This window comes from Myotis daubentonii, chromosome 6 (assembly GCF_963259705.1).
Source record: "Myotis daubentonii chromosome 6, mMyoDau2.1, whole genome shotgun sequence".
Lineage (NCBI taxonomy): Eukaryota > Metazoa > Chordata > Mammalia > Chiroptera > Vespertilionidae > Myotis > Myotis daubentonii.
In genome coordinates this window covers 97,792,653-97,807,290 of record NC_081845.1, presented here as the reverse complement: position 1 = coordinate 97,807,290, position 14,638 = coordinate 97,792,653, and the positions used below count along the sequence as shown (strand labels likewise).

Here is a 14,638-nt window from a genome sequence, read left to right as displayed (position 1 = left end):
GTCTCCACATGCTGTCCTCTCAGGGCACCTGCAGGCACCTTGCCTCACACTGGCCTGTGCGGGGCGCCCCGCCTTTGCTCTTTTCCCTGACTGCTTGGGCAACTCCACCCAGGCCGAGAGTGGTCCTGTGTGAGCAAGGGGCGTGGGGAGCTGGGCTGGCGCCCGCCGGGGACAGAAGGCAAAGGTGGCGAAGAACCAGAATTTGAATCTCCTCTGAACAGGGCACCCGGCTCCCCGCCCGGTCCCAGCCAGAACCCAGTCCTGGACCCTGTCACCTGCTCCCCCTCCCCAGATCCCTGCAGGGGGTGAGGCCAGCCATCTCCCTCCCAGTTCCATTTCCTTCCCCAGATCCAGGCCTGGGGCAGGCGCCCAGGCTCCTGGCTCCCTCACCAGTAGCTGCGGTCTCCTTATCAGGCAGCCCTGTGGGGTGGGGCAGCTCCGTTTGTTTAAGGTTTAGGCCTGAGGGGCCCCTGCCCCCATGACGTCAAACCTGGCCCTGTATAAGGTGAGGGGATCCCAGCCCTTGGCCTCAAGCAGCCCACCCTCTGCGACATGGCCCGCCCGGCCCACGGTGTCCGCTCCAGCTTCGGCCTCAGCTGCTGCCTCCTCTTCCTCCTCACTGCTCAGGAGGCAGGTAAGACGCCCTCAGAGGCACAGGTGCCGCCTTCGCACAGGGCAGAGGCAGAGACGGGTTGCTTGTGTTTTGGGGCTGAATGAGCAATCAGAGAAACCAGCAGCCGGTGAACGTGCGGTGGGAAGGCTGGGCCACGGCCCCATCGTCCAGGCTGCGTGCCTTGGCGGCCGAGGGCACACTGGCCATGAACCCACCGGCCCTCTGCTCCCCGCAGCCACCGGAGGGCTTTCTGCCAGTCTGTGGGCTGCAGGCACCTGGCCTGCCCCGTGCTGTGCAAGGAGCTCACGGGCGCCCGGGAGCTTCATCTCCCGTCATCCCCCCCAAACCCGGAGGTGGTTGATGGCAGCCCGTTGCACAGTGAGGAGAGTGAGACTCAGAGGGCAGGGGCTGCTGTACTGCCCGCCACCCAGGCACAGGCTGCACTTGACCCGAGAGTCCTGTTCTGTGCTGACCTGGTTCCGCCTGGACCCGGGCGCATGTGCTCAGCCCCACATCCATGGGGGAGCAGCTGCCTGGCCGTGCGTCATGGAGCCCTCACGGCATCGGCAAAAGGCTGGGCTTTGTCCCCACGTTAGCGCTGGGAAGCACCCAGGGCTCCCATCGGGACAGGAGCCTGGACGAGCTTAGCAAACCCTGTGAGACAGAGTAGCCACCCCCCATTTCACTCAGGTGGGAAACAGCTCTGTGACTGAACCCAGGGAGGGGATGCCAGACACAGGGCGGCTGGACGGGGCAGTCCCTGGGGCCTCCACAGGCCGATCTGCCATAATAACTGAGACTCCCCTTAGCAGAGGGGTGGTCCCACTGCTGTTCCCCAGGGCGGGGAAGCTGAGTCCGGCTGCTCGGCTGCTGGGGCAGGATCTGGGCAGAGCAGGCAGCAACTACTTCTTCCCAGTGTGACCCAGGTGATATGAGGCTGGGGCCGGGAGGCCAGGGCTGGAGCGGGGACGGGGTCCTCTGCCAGGTCTCGGCAGTGCCTTCGCCTGTGTCCTGGCTTGATGGCTTCCTCCTGCTCTGAGGGTCAGGGACAGAGCCACTGTCAGCCCCAATCTCCGTGTCCCTGTCCCTTTCCCGTGGGGCTGCCACCTGCTCTGCTCCCCCTCCTGCTGTGCCTGGAGGGGCAGAAGGGGATGAATCGGGAATCAACTCCAGCTCGGTCACTTCTGAGGGACATTTACTCTGGGGCACAGGACAGGCACAGGGCAGACTCGCTATCCGAATTCCAAAGTGGGGCACTCGGTGGGTGGTGGGCCTGGCGATGGTTGGCGGTGGGCAAGGCAAGGGCGGCTGGACCTGCAGACAGAGCGAGGGTGGTGAGCAGCGGGGGCTCGAGGCCCGGCCGGGTGAAATGCATGTGAGCAATGAGGTCCAGCAGAGAGGGAGGGAGGGGGGGTGGCTGGAGCCATTTATCCACGGGACCAGCCACTGCCCACACAGGTAGCTGGACCCCAGGGCCCCAGAGCCTGCGGGGTGCAGCCACAGACCTTCCATGCGAATGGAGAGGTGCCACCTCTGAGGGGAGGCTAGCGGGGCTGGTGTCCTGGGAGACTCCAACAGGAAACGCTATTTGATTTCATTTCTACGACAAAAACAATATGTGCTGTCTAGCAACCAAGAAATAGAAAAAGTTAGAAAGAACATCTCTCCTAATACTTTCTAGTCACAGGAAATACACCGGGCAACCATTAGGGTGTACTTCCCTTCAGCGCCCTGTTAGTGTGTCTCTGCTTTAGGTCAGGCAGCGGGGCCATGTAGACACCTGAACACGCACTCCCCCGCATGACTGCAAACGGAGGGCGGACAGCAAGAAGCCGCGGAAACGCTGCCTGGGTGTGCGCTATCGGGCGCCGCCCACCTTCCTGTCAAACACGGAACAGCCCTGGCTGGTTTGGCTCAGTGGATAGAGCGTCGGTCTGCAGATTGAAGGGTCCCAAGTTCGATTCCGGCCAAGGGCACATGCCTGGGTTGTGAGCGCGATTCCCAGTGTGGGATGTGCAGGAGGGAGCCAATCAATGATTCTCTCTCATCATTGACGTTTCTAGCTCTCTCTTTCCCTTCCTCTCTGATCAATAAAAATATTAAAAAGAAAAGCCACATGAACAGAGCAGCCGTCTCCGGCCTCTGTGCTGTCAGTGAACCGAACACCACACCCTGAGCGCTTCCCAGGGAAGCAGCCGCCGCAGTGGTGGGAGAGGAGACGGTCGGTCGGCCTGTCGGGGGCTCAGTCTGATTTGCCCCGTGGTGGGCCCAGGGCAAAGGAGCCCGGGGGCTTCCGCCGCTGAAAATGGAGCCGCCCTTTTGAGGGCCCGAGTGTCGGCGCTGGTTCCACTGCTGTGGGACACGGACCGCGTCCACGATGTGGTTGTCCGAGGCCAGTCCCGCACTGCCGCTCCGCTCCGGCTCAGGGCCACGCAGCACAGCCGCTGGGCCCACAGCTGTTTGTTTTCCCCCGCTGTGCATAGGAAAGGGTTCTGACAAGGCTTCTGGAGAGCCCATCAGTCGCAGAATATCCTCTCGTTCATCCATCCAACAAGTATTTATGAAGGAACTCTGAGGATCAGCATTGCTCTAGGCTGGGGACGCCGGTGAACAAACAAACAAAACGCCCGCCATTGTGGGAATTACACGGCGTCCTCTGTTAGGAAGTGGTGAACGCCTCTTGATCAAACCCGGGCGGCCCAGCACCGGCTCAGAGGCGCACAGAGCGGTGCCAGAGAGACCCAGGGTGCAGGGCTGAGGGCTCGGCCCCGCGCCAGGCGAGAAACAGTGTGAGGCTGTTTCAAAGACTGAAATTCAGATTCAACAAACTGTAAAGAGCTGCTGCACTGCACGCGCCCTCGTCCTCACACGGAGCTGCAGCTGCGGCAGCGGCATCTGGTGCAGGCAGCTGGGGACTGGCGCTTCAGAGCATCTGGCAACCTGAGCAAGGACACCAAGCCTGGGCTCCGGCGCAGGGGGGGTGGGGTGGGGGGGGTGGTGGTGGCGGGGGGGCTGCCGAGCCGTGGGGGGGGGGGGTGGCGGTGGGGCTGCCGAGCCGTGCCGCGCCCACTTGTTCACCCACTGCTCGGGCATTTATCCACCCCATCTCCTTTGGAAGCACCTGGGGTGTAGGGAGCAGCCTGGCTTTGCCAATTACTTAATCTCTTTGAAGCTCCTTCCTTCGCTGCCAGACCACAAGGTCACGGCCTGCCTCACGGGGTTGTGGTGAAGATGAAATAAGCAAATAGAACAGCATCCTTCAGGTTCCCACTGAGGGCTGCACTCTCCTGCCCCCCGGGACTAGGCTGACCTACAGGTGCGAGCGTGGCCTGGGCACCAGGAGGCCGGAATGGATTCCATTCTGGCTCAACCTCTTACTTGTTGAGGGTTCTTGGGGAGATTACTTAACCCCCTTGTTTGCTCATATATAAAAAGGGGAGAGTAACAAAGGGTTGTTGTGAAAAGTAAATGAGTTAGTACATGTACTCATGTGTAGGGCCTGCCTGTTTCACAGTCGATGGTCAAGTAAAGGTCGGTGCCCAGCCAGGTGGCTCAGTTGGTTGCGCGTCATCCCGGACACCAAAAGGTTGTGGGTCTGATTCCTAGGTGGGTTTGCTCTCAAGTTGGGGTGCGTATGGGAGGCAGCAGATCAATGTCTCTCTCTCTCTCTCTCGCTCTCTCTCTCTCTCTCTCTCTCTCTTTCCCTCCCTCTCAAATCAATGAAAATATATCCTTGGGTGAGGATTTAAAAAAAGAAAGATTGGCCATTGCTGTTGTCGGGGATCATGTGAAAGTCACCATTTCTCCACGACATTCAAGTTTCTTCGCTGTGAATAGGGAAGTAGACAGCTACTAAGGTGCCTTGAGGGGAGCTGGGAAATCGGAGGAGAATCCAGACAGAGAATGTCTGTGAGGCAAGCTCGGAGGCCTGGCCCCGAGAAGGTGTCCAGCGAACGAGGGCCATGGCAGCCGAGGGAGTGGGAGAAGGGACCGGCACAGTGAGGGGATGGCCTGACTGTCCAGCCCTCCTCTCGCACCCCAGCCTCCACTCCCTTCAGGGACTTGGGCTTCTCTACCTCCCCCTTCTCCTCCCGCCCACATTTCTTTCAAGGACTGAGTTCCCCATCCCCCAACTGTCCTTGTCAGCGGGGAGCTGGGTGGACTGTGGCTTCCCCTGACTGGGAATGGGTCCAGGTTCTGGTTGCCGCCTTGAGCTAACAGAGCTGGAAATCTCGGTTATGTAACGACACTATCTCTCATTCCTTGGCGATCTCCTGGCTCTCACTCAGAGACATCTCCTCTGTCCCCATGGTTGCTTTTCATGGAATTAAGGCCCATATCTGTTCATTGATAGGGTGTTTTCCCTCACACCCTGTCCTTAAACATAGTCAGCTTCTCCCAGAATCCAGCCGCCTCTCTCACTCCTCTCAGGACCCTGAGCAGATATCTTTTCCTTAAAGAGTGCTACCTTCATCTTCCCAGAGGCTTCCACTGTGAGCTTCTAAGAGGAGCCTCCAGTGAAGGAACTAGAGATTGAGCCATCTCTTCTACTTCCCTTCTCCCAGACCAAACTCTGTCATCAAGATGAAAGTTCTCTTCATTCTCACTCATCACCTGTGCTTACTTACTAACACTTGTGGGAATTTCTGCCAGAGTCTGACCTCAGCCTCTCATGCTGTTACATTTGGGATGGACCTGGAATGTTATGGAAAAACAAAGATTCTGATATTTATTACCTTTCTTCTCAGCTCGGCCATGGAAAGGGAACTCCATTCCATAAGTACCATATAAACTCTCAAGGAGCATGTGTGCAGCAAAATTCCCATCAGTATCTGTTCTCAGATTTATGGTTTGGTAGGCAGGGCATGGGAGAGGTGGATAGGCACACTCAACTAGCGTGGAAAGGTGAGTAATTCACAAAAAGTGTTAGCACTGAGGTGAAGCTAGATCTTATCTGCTTGAAAGGATCAGGGAAAATGCTATAAAGCAAGAAAGATCTAAACTTCAGAATTGGGGAGTAGAGGTGGAGAACGGGGGAAGTAACATTCTTGCTGAGGGCACAGCCTGAAAACAGGTTCAGAGACTGGAGGTGAGGATGGGGATTAGATATCATAGTTTTCTGAGGTGACTGGGTGGGGAGATATATCTGGGGTAATAAACGGACCCCTAGAGACAGAGGTGGGCAGCGAAACAAGGAAGAACATGGAGGAAGTTTCTTACTTGACTCTCTCCCTTTACAGGTGCTACCACACTTCAAGAACTTCAGAATAGTGGTGAATCCCCAACATCTGACCATTTATCCCCTCCTACTCCAAACCTTGTTTATAGTATTCCCTCTCACCACACTGCTCTTCATTTAGGACATAGTAGTCCAGACCACCCTAAATCTACAGAAACCCATCAGCCCAAACACCATTGCAATGCCACACACAATTTCAGGCCAATTCACAAACCAATAGATAACTCCAAAAACTCTACAAAGCATCACGGAGTTCGTCCCACTTCTGAACAAAACCCTAGCAATCAAGGAAAAGACCCAATTGTCCGGAATGGACGCTCTGCTAAATCTGATATCACACATAAAAAATTGTCTAATGCAAACTATCCAACCCCAAAGCCCAAGAGCAAAGCAACATGTCCTACCTCCAAAGCCAGCACAGCAACAGGAACAAGAAGTCACCACCAAACTGCACCTTTGGAAAATACCATCAGTACCTTAGACAGTAAAAGTACCATAACTCTTCCCCACCATTCAGTCAATTCAGAGATCGACAAAAAACCCACATCTTCCTCAGGAAAAAGCACAACATATGAGGCATCATTTAAGGCAACAGGTACCACAGAAGGAAAAGAAAGTGTTGAGGATCATACAGTAGCTAATTACACAACTATAGCTGCCTCAGAAAAGACTCTGATAAAGACTACAAAACAAGCAAAAGACACAATTTCAACCCATGTGAAGACTACAAGAGCCCTACCGATGCCTACAGACCACAGACAACACAGCACATTGGCCCATGGAAAGATCACAAGAGCCTCACCAATACCTACAAAACATAAACAAGACAGCACATCGGCCCATGTTCAACACAGCACATCAGCTCATGAGCCGATCACAAGAGCCCCAGCAACGCCTACAGATCATGATCAATACAGCACATCAGCCCATGTTCAACAGAGCACCTTGGCCTATGATCAACACAGCACATCAGCTCATGAGATGATCACAAGAGCCCCAGAAATGCCTACAGACCATGATCAACACAGCACATCAGCCCAGGTTCAACACAGCACATCAGCTCATGAGAAGATCACAAGAGCCCCAGAAATGCCTACAGACCATGATCAACACAGCACATCGGCCCATGTTCAACAGAGCACCTTGGCCTATGATCAACACAGCACATCAGCTCATGAGAAGATCACAAGAGCCCCAGAAATGCCTACAGACCATGATCAACACAGCACATCGGCCCAGGTTCAACACAGCACATCAGCTCATGAGAAGATCACAAGAGCCCCAGAAATGCCTACAGACCATGATCAACACAGCACATCGGCCCATGTTCAACAGAGCACCTTGGCCTATGATCAACACAGCACATCAGCTCATGAGAAGATCACAAGAGCCCCAGAAATGCCTACAGACCATGATCAACACAGCACATCGGCCCAGGTTCAACACAGCACATCAGCTCATGAGAAGATCACAAGAGCCCCAGAAATGCCTACAGACCATGATCAACACAGCACATCAGCCCAGGTTCAACACAGCACATCAGCTCATGAGAAGATCACAAGAGCCCCAGAAATGCCTACAGACCATGATCAACACAGCACATCAGCCCAGGTTCAACACAGCACATTAGCTCATGAGAAGATCACAAGAGCCCCAGAAATGCCTACAGACCATGTTCAACACAGCACATCGGCCCATGTTCAACAGAGCACCTTGGCCTATGATCAACACAGCACATCAGCTCATGAGAAGATCACAAGAGCCCCTGCAACGTCTACAGACCATGATCAACACAGCACATCGGCCCATGTTCAACACAGCACATTGGCCCATGAGAAGATCACAAGAGCCCCAGAAATGCCTACAGACCATGATCAACACAGCACATCGGCCCATGTTCAACACAGCACATTGGCCCATGAGAAGATCACAAGAGCCCCAGAAATGCCTACAGACCATGATCAACACAGCACATCAGCCCATGTTCAACAGAGCACCTTGGCCTATGATCAACACAGCACATCAGCTCATGAGAAGATCACAAGAGCCTCAGCAATGCCTACAGACCATGTTCAACACAGCACATCAGCCCATGTTCAACAGAGCACCTTGGCCTATGGTCAACACAGCACATCAGCTCATGAGAAGATCACAAGAGCCCCTGCAACGTCTACAGACCATGATCAACACAGCACATCGGATCATGTTCAACACAGCACATTGGCCCATGAGAAGATCACAAGAGCCCCAGAAATGCCTACAGACCATGATCAACACAGCACATCGGCCCATGTTCAACACAGCACATTGGCCCATGAGAAGATCACAAGAGCCCCAGAAATGCCTACAGACCATGATCAACACAGCACATCAGCTCATGAGAAGATCACAAGAGCCCCAGAAATGCCTACAGACCATGATCAACACAGCACATCAGCCCAGGTTCAACACAGCACATCAGCTCATGAGAAGATCACAAGAGCCTCAGCAATGCCTACAGACCATGTTCAACACAGCACATCGGCCCATGTTCAACAGAGCACCTTGGCCTATGATCAACACAGCACATCAGCTCATGAGAAGATCACAAGAGCCCCTGCAACGTCTACAGACCATGATCAACACAGCACATCGGATCATGTTCAACACAGCACATTGGCCCATGAGAAGATCACAAGAGCCCCAGAAATGCCTACAGACCATGATCAACACAGCACATCAGCCCAGGTTCAACACAGCACATCAGCTCATGAGAAGATCACAAGAGCCTCAGCAATGCCTACAGACCATGTTCAACACAGCACATCAGCCCATGTTCAACAGAGCACCTTGGCCTATGATCAACACAGCACATCAGCTCATGAGAAGATCACAAGAGCCCCTGCAACGTCTACAGACCATGATCAACACAGCACATCAGGCCATGTTCAACAGAGCATATCGAACCTTGTTCATCAGAGCACATTGGACCCTGGGAAGATCACAAGAGCCCCAGCAATGCCTACAGACCATGGGCAACACAGTACAGCAGCCACAGAACCAACCACAGGAGCCTCAGGGCAGGCTGTAGTACACACAAAGAAGACCACATCTACCAAAGGGAGGGCCACACCAATCCCAGCAGAGCGTACAGAAAACCCAGGAAGAACCACAGCTGCCACAGAGACTACAAGGCCTCCAGTCAAGGTCACAGGAGACAGATCTATCAGTTCTTTGACTCCTGGTCCAAATAAAACTGGTCAGGTGCCCACTGGATCATCTACCCTCCCCACTTCCAGCATGAAACTGAGCTCTATCATGTCAGAAGCCCCAGTCAACCAGAGCCAAGCCTACCAGAACAAAGATGGTGCCCAGGGAGGTCTCCATGTGGGAGAGACGGGGGACAGTGCTTCATTCCCTGCATGGGCCATAGTTATTGTGGTCCTGGTGGCTGTGATTCTCCTCTTGGTGTTCCTTGGCCTGATCTTCCTGGTAAGGAACAGGGATGCTCCCGTGGGATGGACCCAAGGGCGAGGGAACTGAGGAGAGGTTATGGGTCAGAACTAGAGGGGGCAACGAGTCTAGCAGAAGAATCATGGTGGGGGAGGATGGCAATAGAGGGGCAGTGGTGGTGAAAATTATGAGGAAAGACAATAGATGCATGGGACACAAAATACAGAAATGGGGGGAAGGCTGTGGATAAGCAAAAAGGGTGTCCAGGAGGCAAAATTTGATAGAACAAGGGAAATAGGACAGAAGAAGGAATTAGAGAAGAGATGTGGGACTCTATTGGATCAGAGGCTGCAATAAGGATCAAGTTTGGATGGAATCTTGGAAAAGAAACAAGCAGAAGGTCAGGATCAGGGAATAGAAAAGGGCTGAGCAGGGTGTTGAGGAAGCAAATGGCATGGCAGATGATACTCACTCCTCTCTCCGCCCAATCCCAGGTCTCCTACATGACTCGAACACGGGGTGCACTGGTCCACAACCATGAGGACAATGACCCAGAGGAGGATGGGGGCCCCAATTCTTACCCTGTCTACCTGATGGAGCAGCAGACGCTTGGTGTGGGCCAGATCCCTTCCCCGCGATGATCTTCTAGAAAGCGCCCACCCCCAGTTCTTCCATGCCCTACCCCCTCCTGGAGGAGGAATTGGACTCACAGTTCCTATTTCCTGGACACCAGAAGGGCAAAGTCCTGACAGTTAACAGCATCAACCCTTCACCTGCTGTGTTCTTATTGAGAATGGTCAAGGGAGTGGGTGATGAGCAAGAAGGATGTGAGTTTGGGAGACAGAAAAGAAAGAACCAGTAATAGCAGCAAGTGTTCTCTGTGGAAGATGATGGTCTGAGAATGAAAGTGTTTGATGGACACTTGGGGTGGGAGCCAATACAGGGCATTGGGTGCTGGGAGGGGCAGGGCAGGTGAGGAAGTTTGGGAGCCTCAGAGGGCAATGCCCAGATCTGTCTTGTCAGATGAGAGGGGAGGCTGAGACAGCCCTGGTTTTCAGGACCAATCTATATCCTTTCCACTTACTGTCACTTAGAGTGTATGAACAGGCTTGTCTCTGTTTCCAGAGTCTTACCCTTTTCTTTTCTTTTTTAAATGAAGAAATAAAAAAGGATCTAAGAGGAAAGGATGGTTTATTTTCTTCTCCACTCTCTCCATTCCCAGCAGAAATAAAAATTACAAAAAGATCATAAACATCTCTCACTGAGATGGTTCTTCCCTCTTCCTCCCAACCCCCTTAGTTTTTCTAAGTGTCTGTGTGGGCACCTGCAGGCCTGGCTTGCTGGGCTGTGGTGGGCACAGGGATTGACTTGGGCCTGCACTCTCATCCACTGACACCCACCCCAGACCTTCCTTGATGGTGTTCTCCACCCAGCATTCATTTTCCTGTCTCTTCCACTGAAAGCCACTCACTCATCTTCTCTACTGCCCCCCACTTCACCCCAGATTCTGGCCCCCCCTCCCCCACGAGTATTTCATCTGTATGTTTTCTGGATTTTTTTCACCAATTTATTAAAGCTCTTTCACCTATTACTGATTGAGCAGAGACGGGAAGGGAGAGTAGACCGATGACAGATAATGTCCTTGTAGTTCTGGTCTTTTCATAATAAAGTGTAAAATATTTACACAGTAAGGATATCATACCTATTGGACCATCAGTTGGGAGAAGGTCCTGACTGGTGCGCGTGGCTCTGGCTGTGACCTTGCAGATGACCTTGAGCAGGACTGGCCAGAGGGCAGGACTGAAGATCTTTGGAGGCTGCATTTCTATTGCTCCTGAAATGCCTGGCTCCCGGTTAGGCAGGAGCGGCCCGAGCTCACGCTGAGCTCAGTTACAAGGCGACAAGATGAGGAGAAAGCTTGTTATTTAATAAGCAGGTATTTCTGAGATCCATTATACATTCTGTTGAGGATTATAAAGAACTTTGAGACAGAATTCCCACCTGAGACACACATACAGGAAACTTCAAATTAAATAATTCAGTAAGAGTGTAAATAACAAGGCAGCACCACAGAGGAGAAACAAGACTGATGAATGAAACCATTTATGGGCGCCTGCCCTGTCCCACATCATGCCAGGCCTGCTCCAAACCATCCCGTGCCCAACTGTCAGTCCCAACAGGACGGCCACCCCCTCCCTGCGGCGCGGTGGCCTCTCACCACGTGTCTTTGCTGATCCGAAGGCACCCTGGCCATGGGCCTCCCAACCTCAGCTCCAGCACAAGCAAACTGCAGGGCCAGGGCTGCTGCTCGCGGCCTGGGGCATCCCCATCGTGGGTGGGACGCGCAGCCCGTCCTGGTCAGACATCCTCAGCTGGACACTCCTGTCTCCCACCCAGCAGCAGGCACCAGGGGCCAGAGGGGCCCGGATTGCTTCCCTGCAGAGCTCGAGGCAGAGGGGCTGCCGCGGGCGGGCGCCTGAGAAAAAGGAGCAGCGCGTCCCACCTTTAGTCGCTGTGCAGACTGACAGCCGGTGGCCGCGGAGGAAGCGGACTCCCCAACCCCAGCCTCTCTCCCAGCTACTTTAAAAACCAACACAAAATGAACAAACCCACCCTGGCCCCTGCCAAGGCACTAACAGGGAGCACTGGGGTCGAAGGGTGTGCGATGGGCGGGGTGATGGGGGTGGGGGGGAGCGCCATTCCGAGGTTCTTCCTTCCCGCTTCCCCCTCCTCTCCCGGCTGGTGTTCACTTTGCCTCCCGGGGAGCCCGCTAGCAGCTCCTTAAGGAAGCCCTTCATGTGCCGCCTGAGCACCGGGCGTCACCGCCCTCGCCCCGGCGCCCGCACAGAGCCCGGCCCCCAGCCGCCTCGCCGCCCCCTGGCCGCCCCCGCCCCCCCAGGCTGGCTTCACTGGGAATAGGGCTCAGAGTTCAGGTCCGCTGGGCGCCTGGGAACCCAGCTCTGAGGGCGCGCAGGGAGAGCAGCGATGATGCCCCAGCGCCGCCTGCTGGGGAGGCAGGGGGTCCCTCAGGCATGGCAGCAAACAGTTCCAGGCCCCCCCCCCCCCCCCCACGCAGCAGGCCACCCCGCCCTCCACACCTCCCATGCGCCCACTCCTGTTCATGTCTGTGTCCTGTTCTCCAGAGGCGAGGGCTGGCCATTTTTAGCTTTTCCTCCTGCCGTTTGCACCTACAGATTTAAACATTACACCATATTACATTGCTATTCATAGATTTTAAACGACCTTAACTGCATCTTTTATTGGGGCCACATAATATTGTAAGGCTCCTGTCTCAATTTCGCACCTAAAAGGATGTAATAATTTAGATGTATCTGATATGATGAGGGATTAAATGTCTTTTTCAAAAGAAAACACATTTTAATTTTATTTATTTACTAGTGGCCCAGTATTTCATACACATTAAATGTGAGTTAATTAGAGGAACTATTTTCATATTGCTATTTGCCTTTTCTCTGTAATAGAAGTGTCAGAGATGAAAGAAAATTAGTAAAATGTATATGAAGATCTTCCTCCTGTCAGAGTCTGGGGCACACGGCGGGGCCCAGAGTCAAGTCCCCGCCGACCCGCTCACGCCTCAAAATCATGCAAGATCCAGACCCGGCTGGTCCCACCCCCGTCAAGCCCCGCCAGGTGGGGGCACAGCCTCAGGGCCCCCGGGTGCAGCCTCGGGTCCCTGCTGATTGCTCGTTACAGTTTGTTACAGGAACCCCGCCTCTGCTGTGGGCACAGCCATCTTGTGATGGCGTGAGGGTTAATTTGCACGTTACCTCTTTATTATATAGGATTTTAAAATATATTTTTATTGATTTCAGAGAGGAAGAGAAAGAAACATCAGTGATGAGAGAGAATAATTGATCAAACCCAGGGCCCTTCAGTTCCCAGGCCAACACTCTATCCCAGTGGTTCTCAACCTTCTGGCCCTTTAAATACAGTTCCTCATGTTGTGACCCAACCATAAAATTATTTTCGTTGCTACTTCATAACTGTAATGTTGCTACTGTTATGAATCGTAATGTAAGTATCTGATATGCAGGATGGTTTTAGGTGACCCCTGTGAAAGGGTCGTTCGACCACCAAAGGGGTCACGACCCACAGGTTGAGAACCGCTGCCCTATCCACTGAGCCAAACTGGTTAGGGCACAAAACAAATTTTAAAATTCTAATTAACTTTCTTGCCAGTACCTGTCACTTTTAGCAGCAATCATTAAATAAAATGAAAAGGAAAGTCTCATAGTAAATTGCACGAACCCAAGAGAGAATATTCATGCTTGTTGCCCATTTGTTCAGAATGTAATTTATCTAAATTGGCTCCCAGGTTTTAAAACCCACTGCATTGAAACTGACAGCACATTGCAGCTAGCTCTGCTGCGTCGTAGGAGCGCTCCTGTGGGGAGCCTGTGCCGCGGTGACGGCCGCCTGGGACCTGGGACTGAGAGTCAGCACTCGGCACCACGGCTGCCGTGCAGGGCCACACTCTCAAACAGGTTCCACCTGAGTGAAGGTCACATTTTTTCTTTTCTGTTTTGCAAGGAAAAATACTAGCACAGCCTGATACTCATTCTGTCCGCTCTGTGGTGGGACACACCTGTGGTGAAACTGCTGGCTTCTTCCTCCCCATCTTCCTCCCTTCCTCCTCTCCTTTCTCCCCCACTCTCTCTCTCTCCTAATGTTCCTCCTCCTCTTCTTCCTTTTTCTTAAAGATTTTCTTGTGGTAAAATATGTGTAACATTTGCATGTGCCCTTGCTGTGGCTCAGTTGGTTGGAGCGTCATCCCATACATGGGAAGGTGGGCGGTTTGGTTCCAGGTCAGGGCACAGACCCAGGTTGCAGGTTCCATATGTGCTGGGGCTCCTGCAGGAGGCAACTAACCGATGTTTCCCTCACACATCAATGTTTCTCTCTCTCTCTCCCTTCCGCTCTCTAAAATCAATAAGAAAATGTGTAACATACATGTTAGCTTTTTAACCACTCTGAAGTGTATAATCCAGCAGCAGCAGCCAGTCATCCGGTGCTGCACCACGTCTGGAGAGTTCTTCCTGAGCCTCCCAGAGCACGCGCTCAGGCTGATTCAGCATGGCCCTGTCCCTGTGCTTCAATGAGGAGAGTGTGCTGCTCAGTGGGTGGCACCGAGGGCACAGCTGGGGGGTGCGCAGGGCCCTCCCTGACGGCTCTGCAGCCAGGAGCCAGGCAGATGAGCGAGGGACTGGAGCAACTGTTCTTCCCACAGGTTGGATAATTCTTAATTTCATTCCAAACATCTTTTTTTTTTTTTCTGAATAGAGTGCTGGCTGGTCAACCCTGCACCTTGTAGCAGTGCTGGGAGGTGCCCCAGT

General features: G+C 53.5%; 1 protein-coding gene across 1 annotated transcript; it reads left to right on the top strand.

The window, feature by feature from the left end:
• Positions 1–479: 479 nt before the first annotated feature.
• On the top strand, positions 480–10,468 carry MUCL3 (mucin like 3). Its single transcript, XM_059699727.1, has 3 exons — positions 480–634; positions 5,854–9,323; positions 9,779–10,468. The coding sequence occupies exons 1-3, from the start codon at positions 553–555 to the stop codon at positions 9,923–9,925; spliced, it is 3,699 nt and encodes a 1,232-aa protein (XP_059555710.1). The 5' UTR covers positions 480–552; the 3' UTR covers positions 9,926–10,468.
• The last annotated feature ends 4,170 nt before the right edge of the window (positions 10,469–14,638 follow it).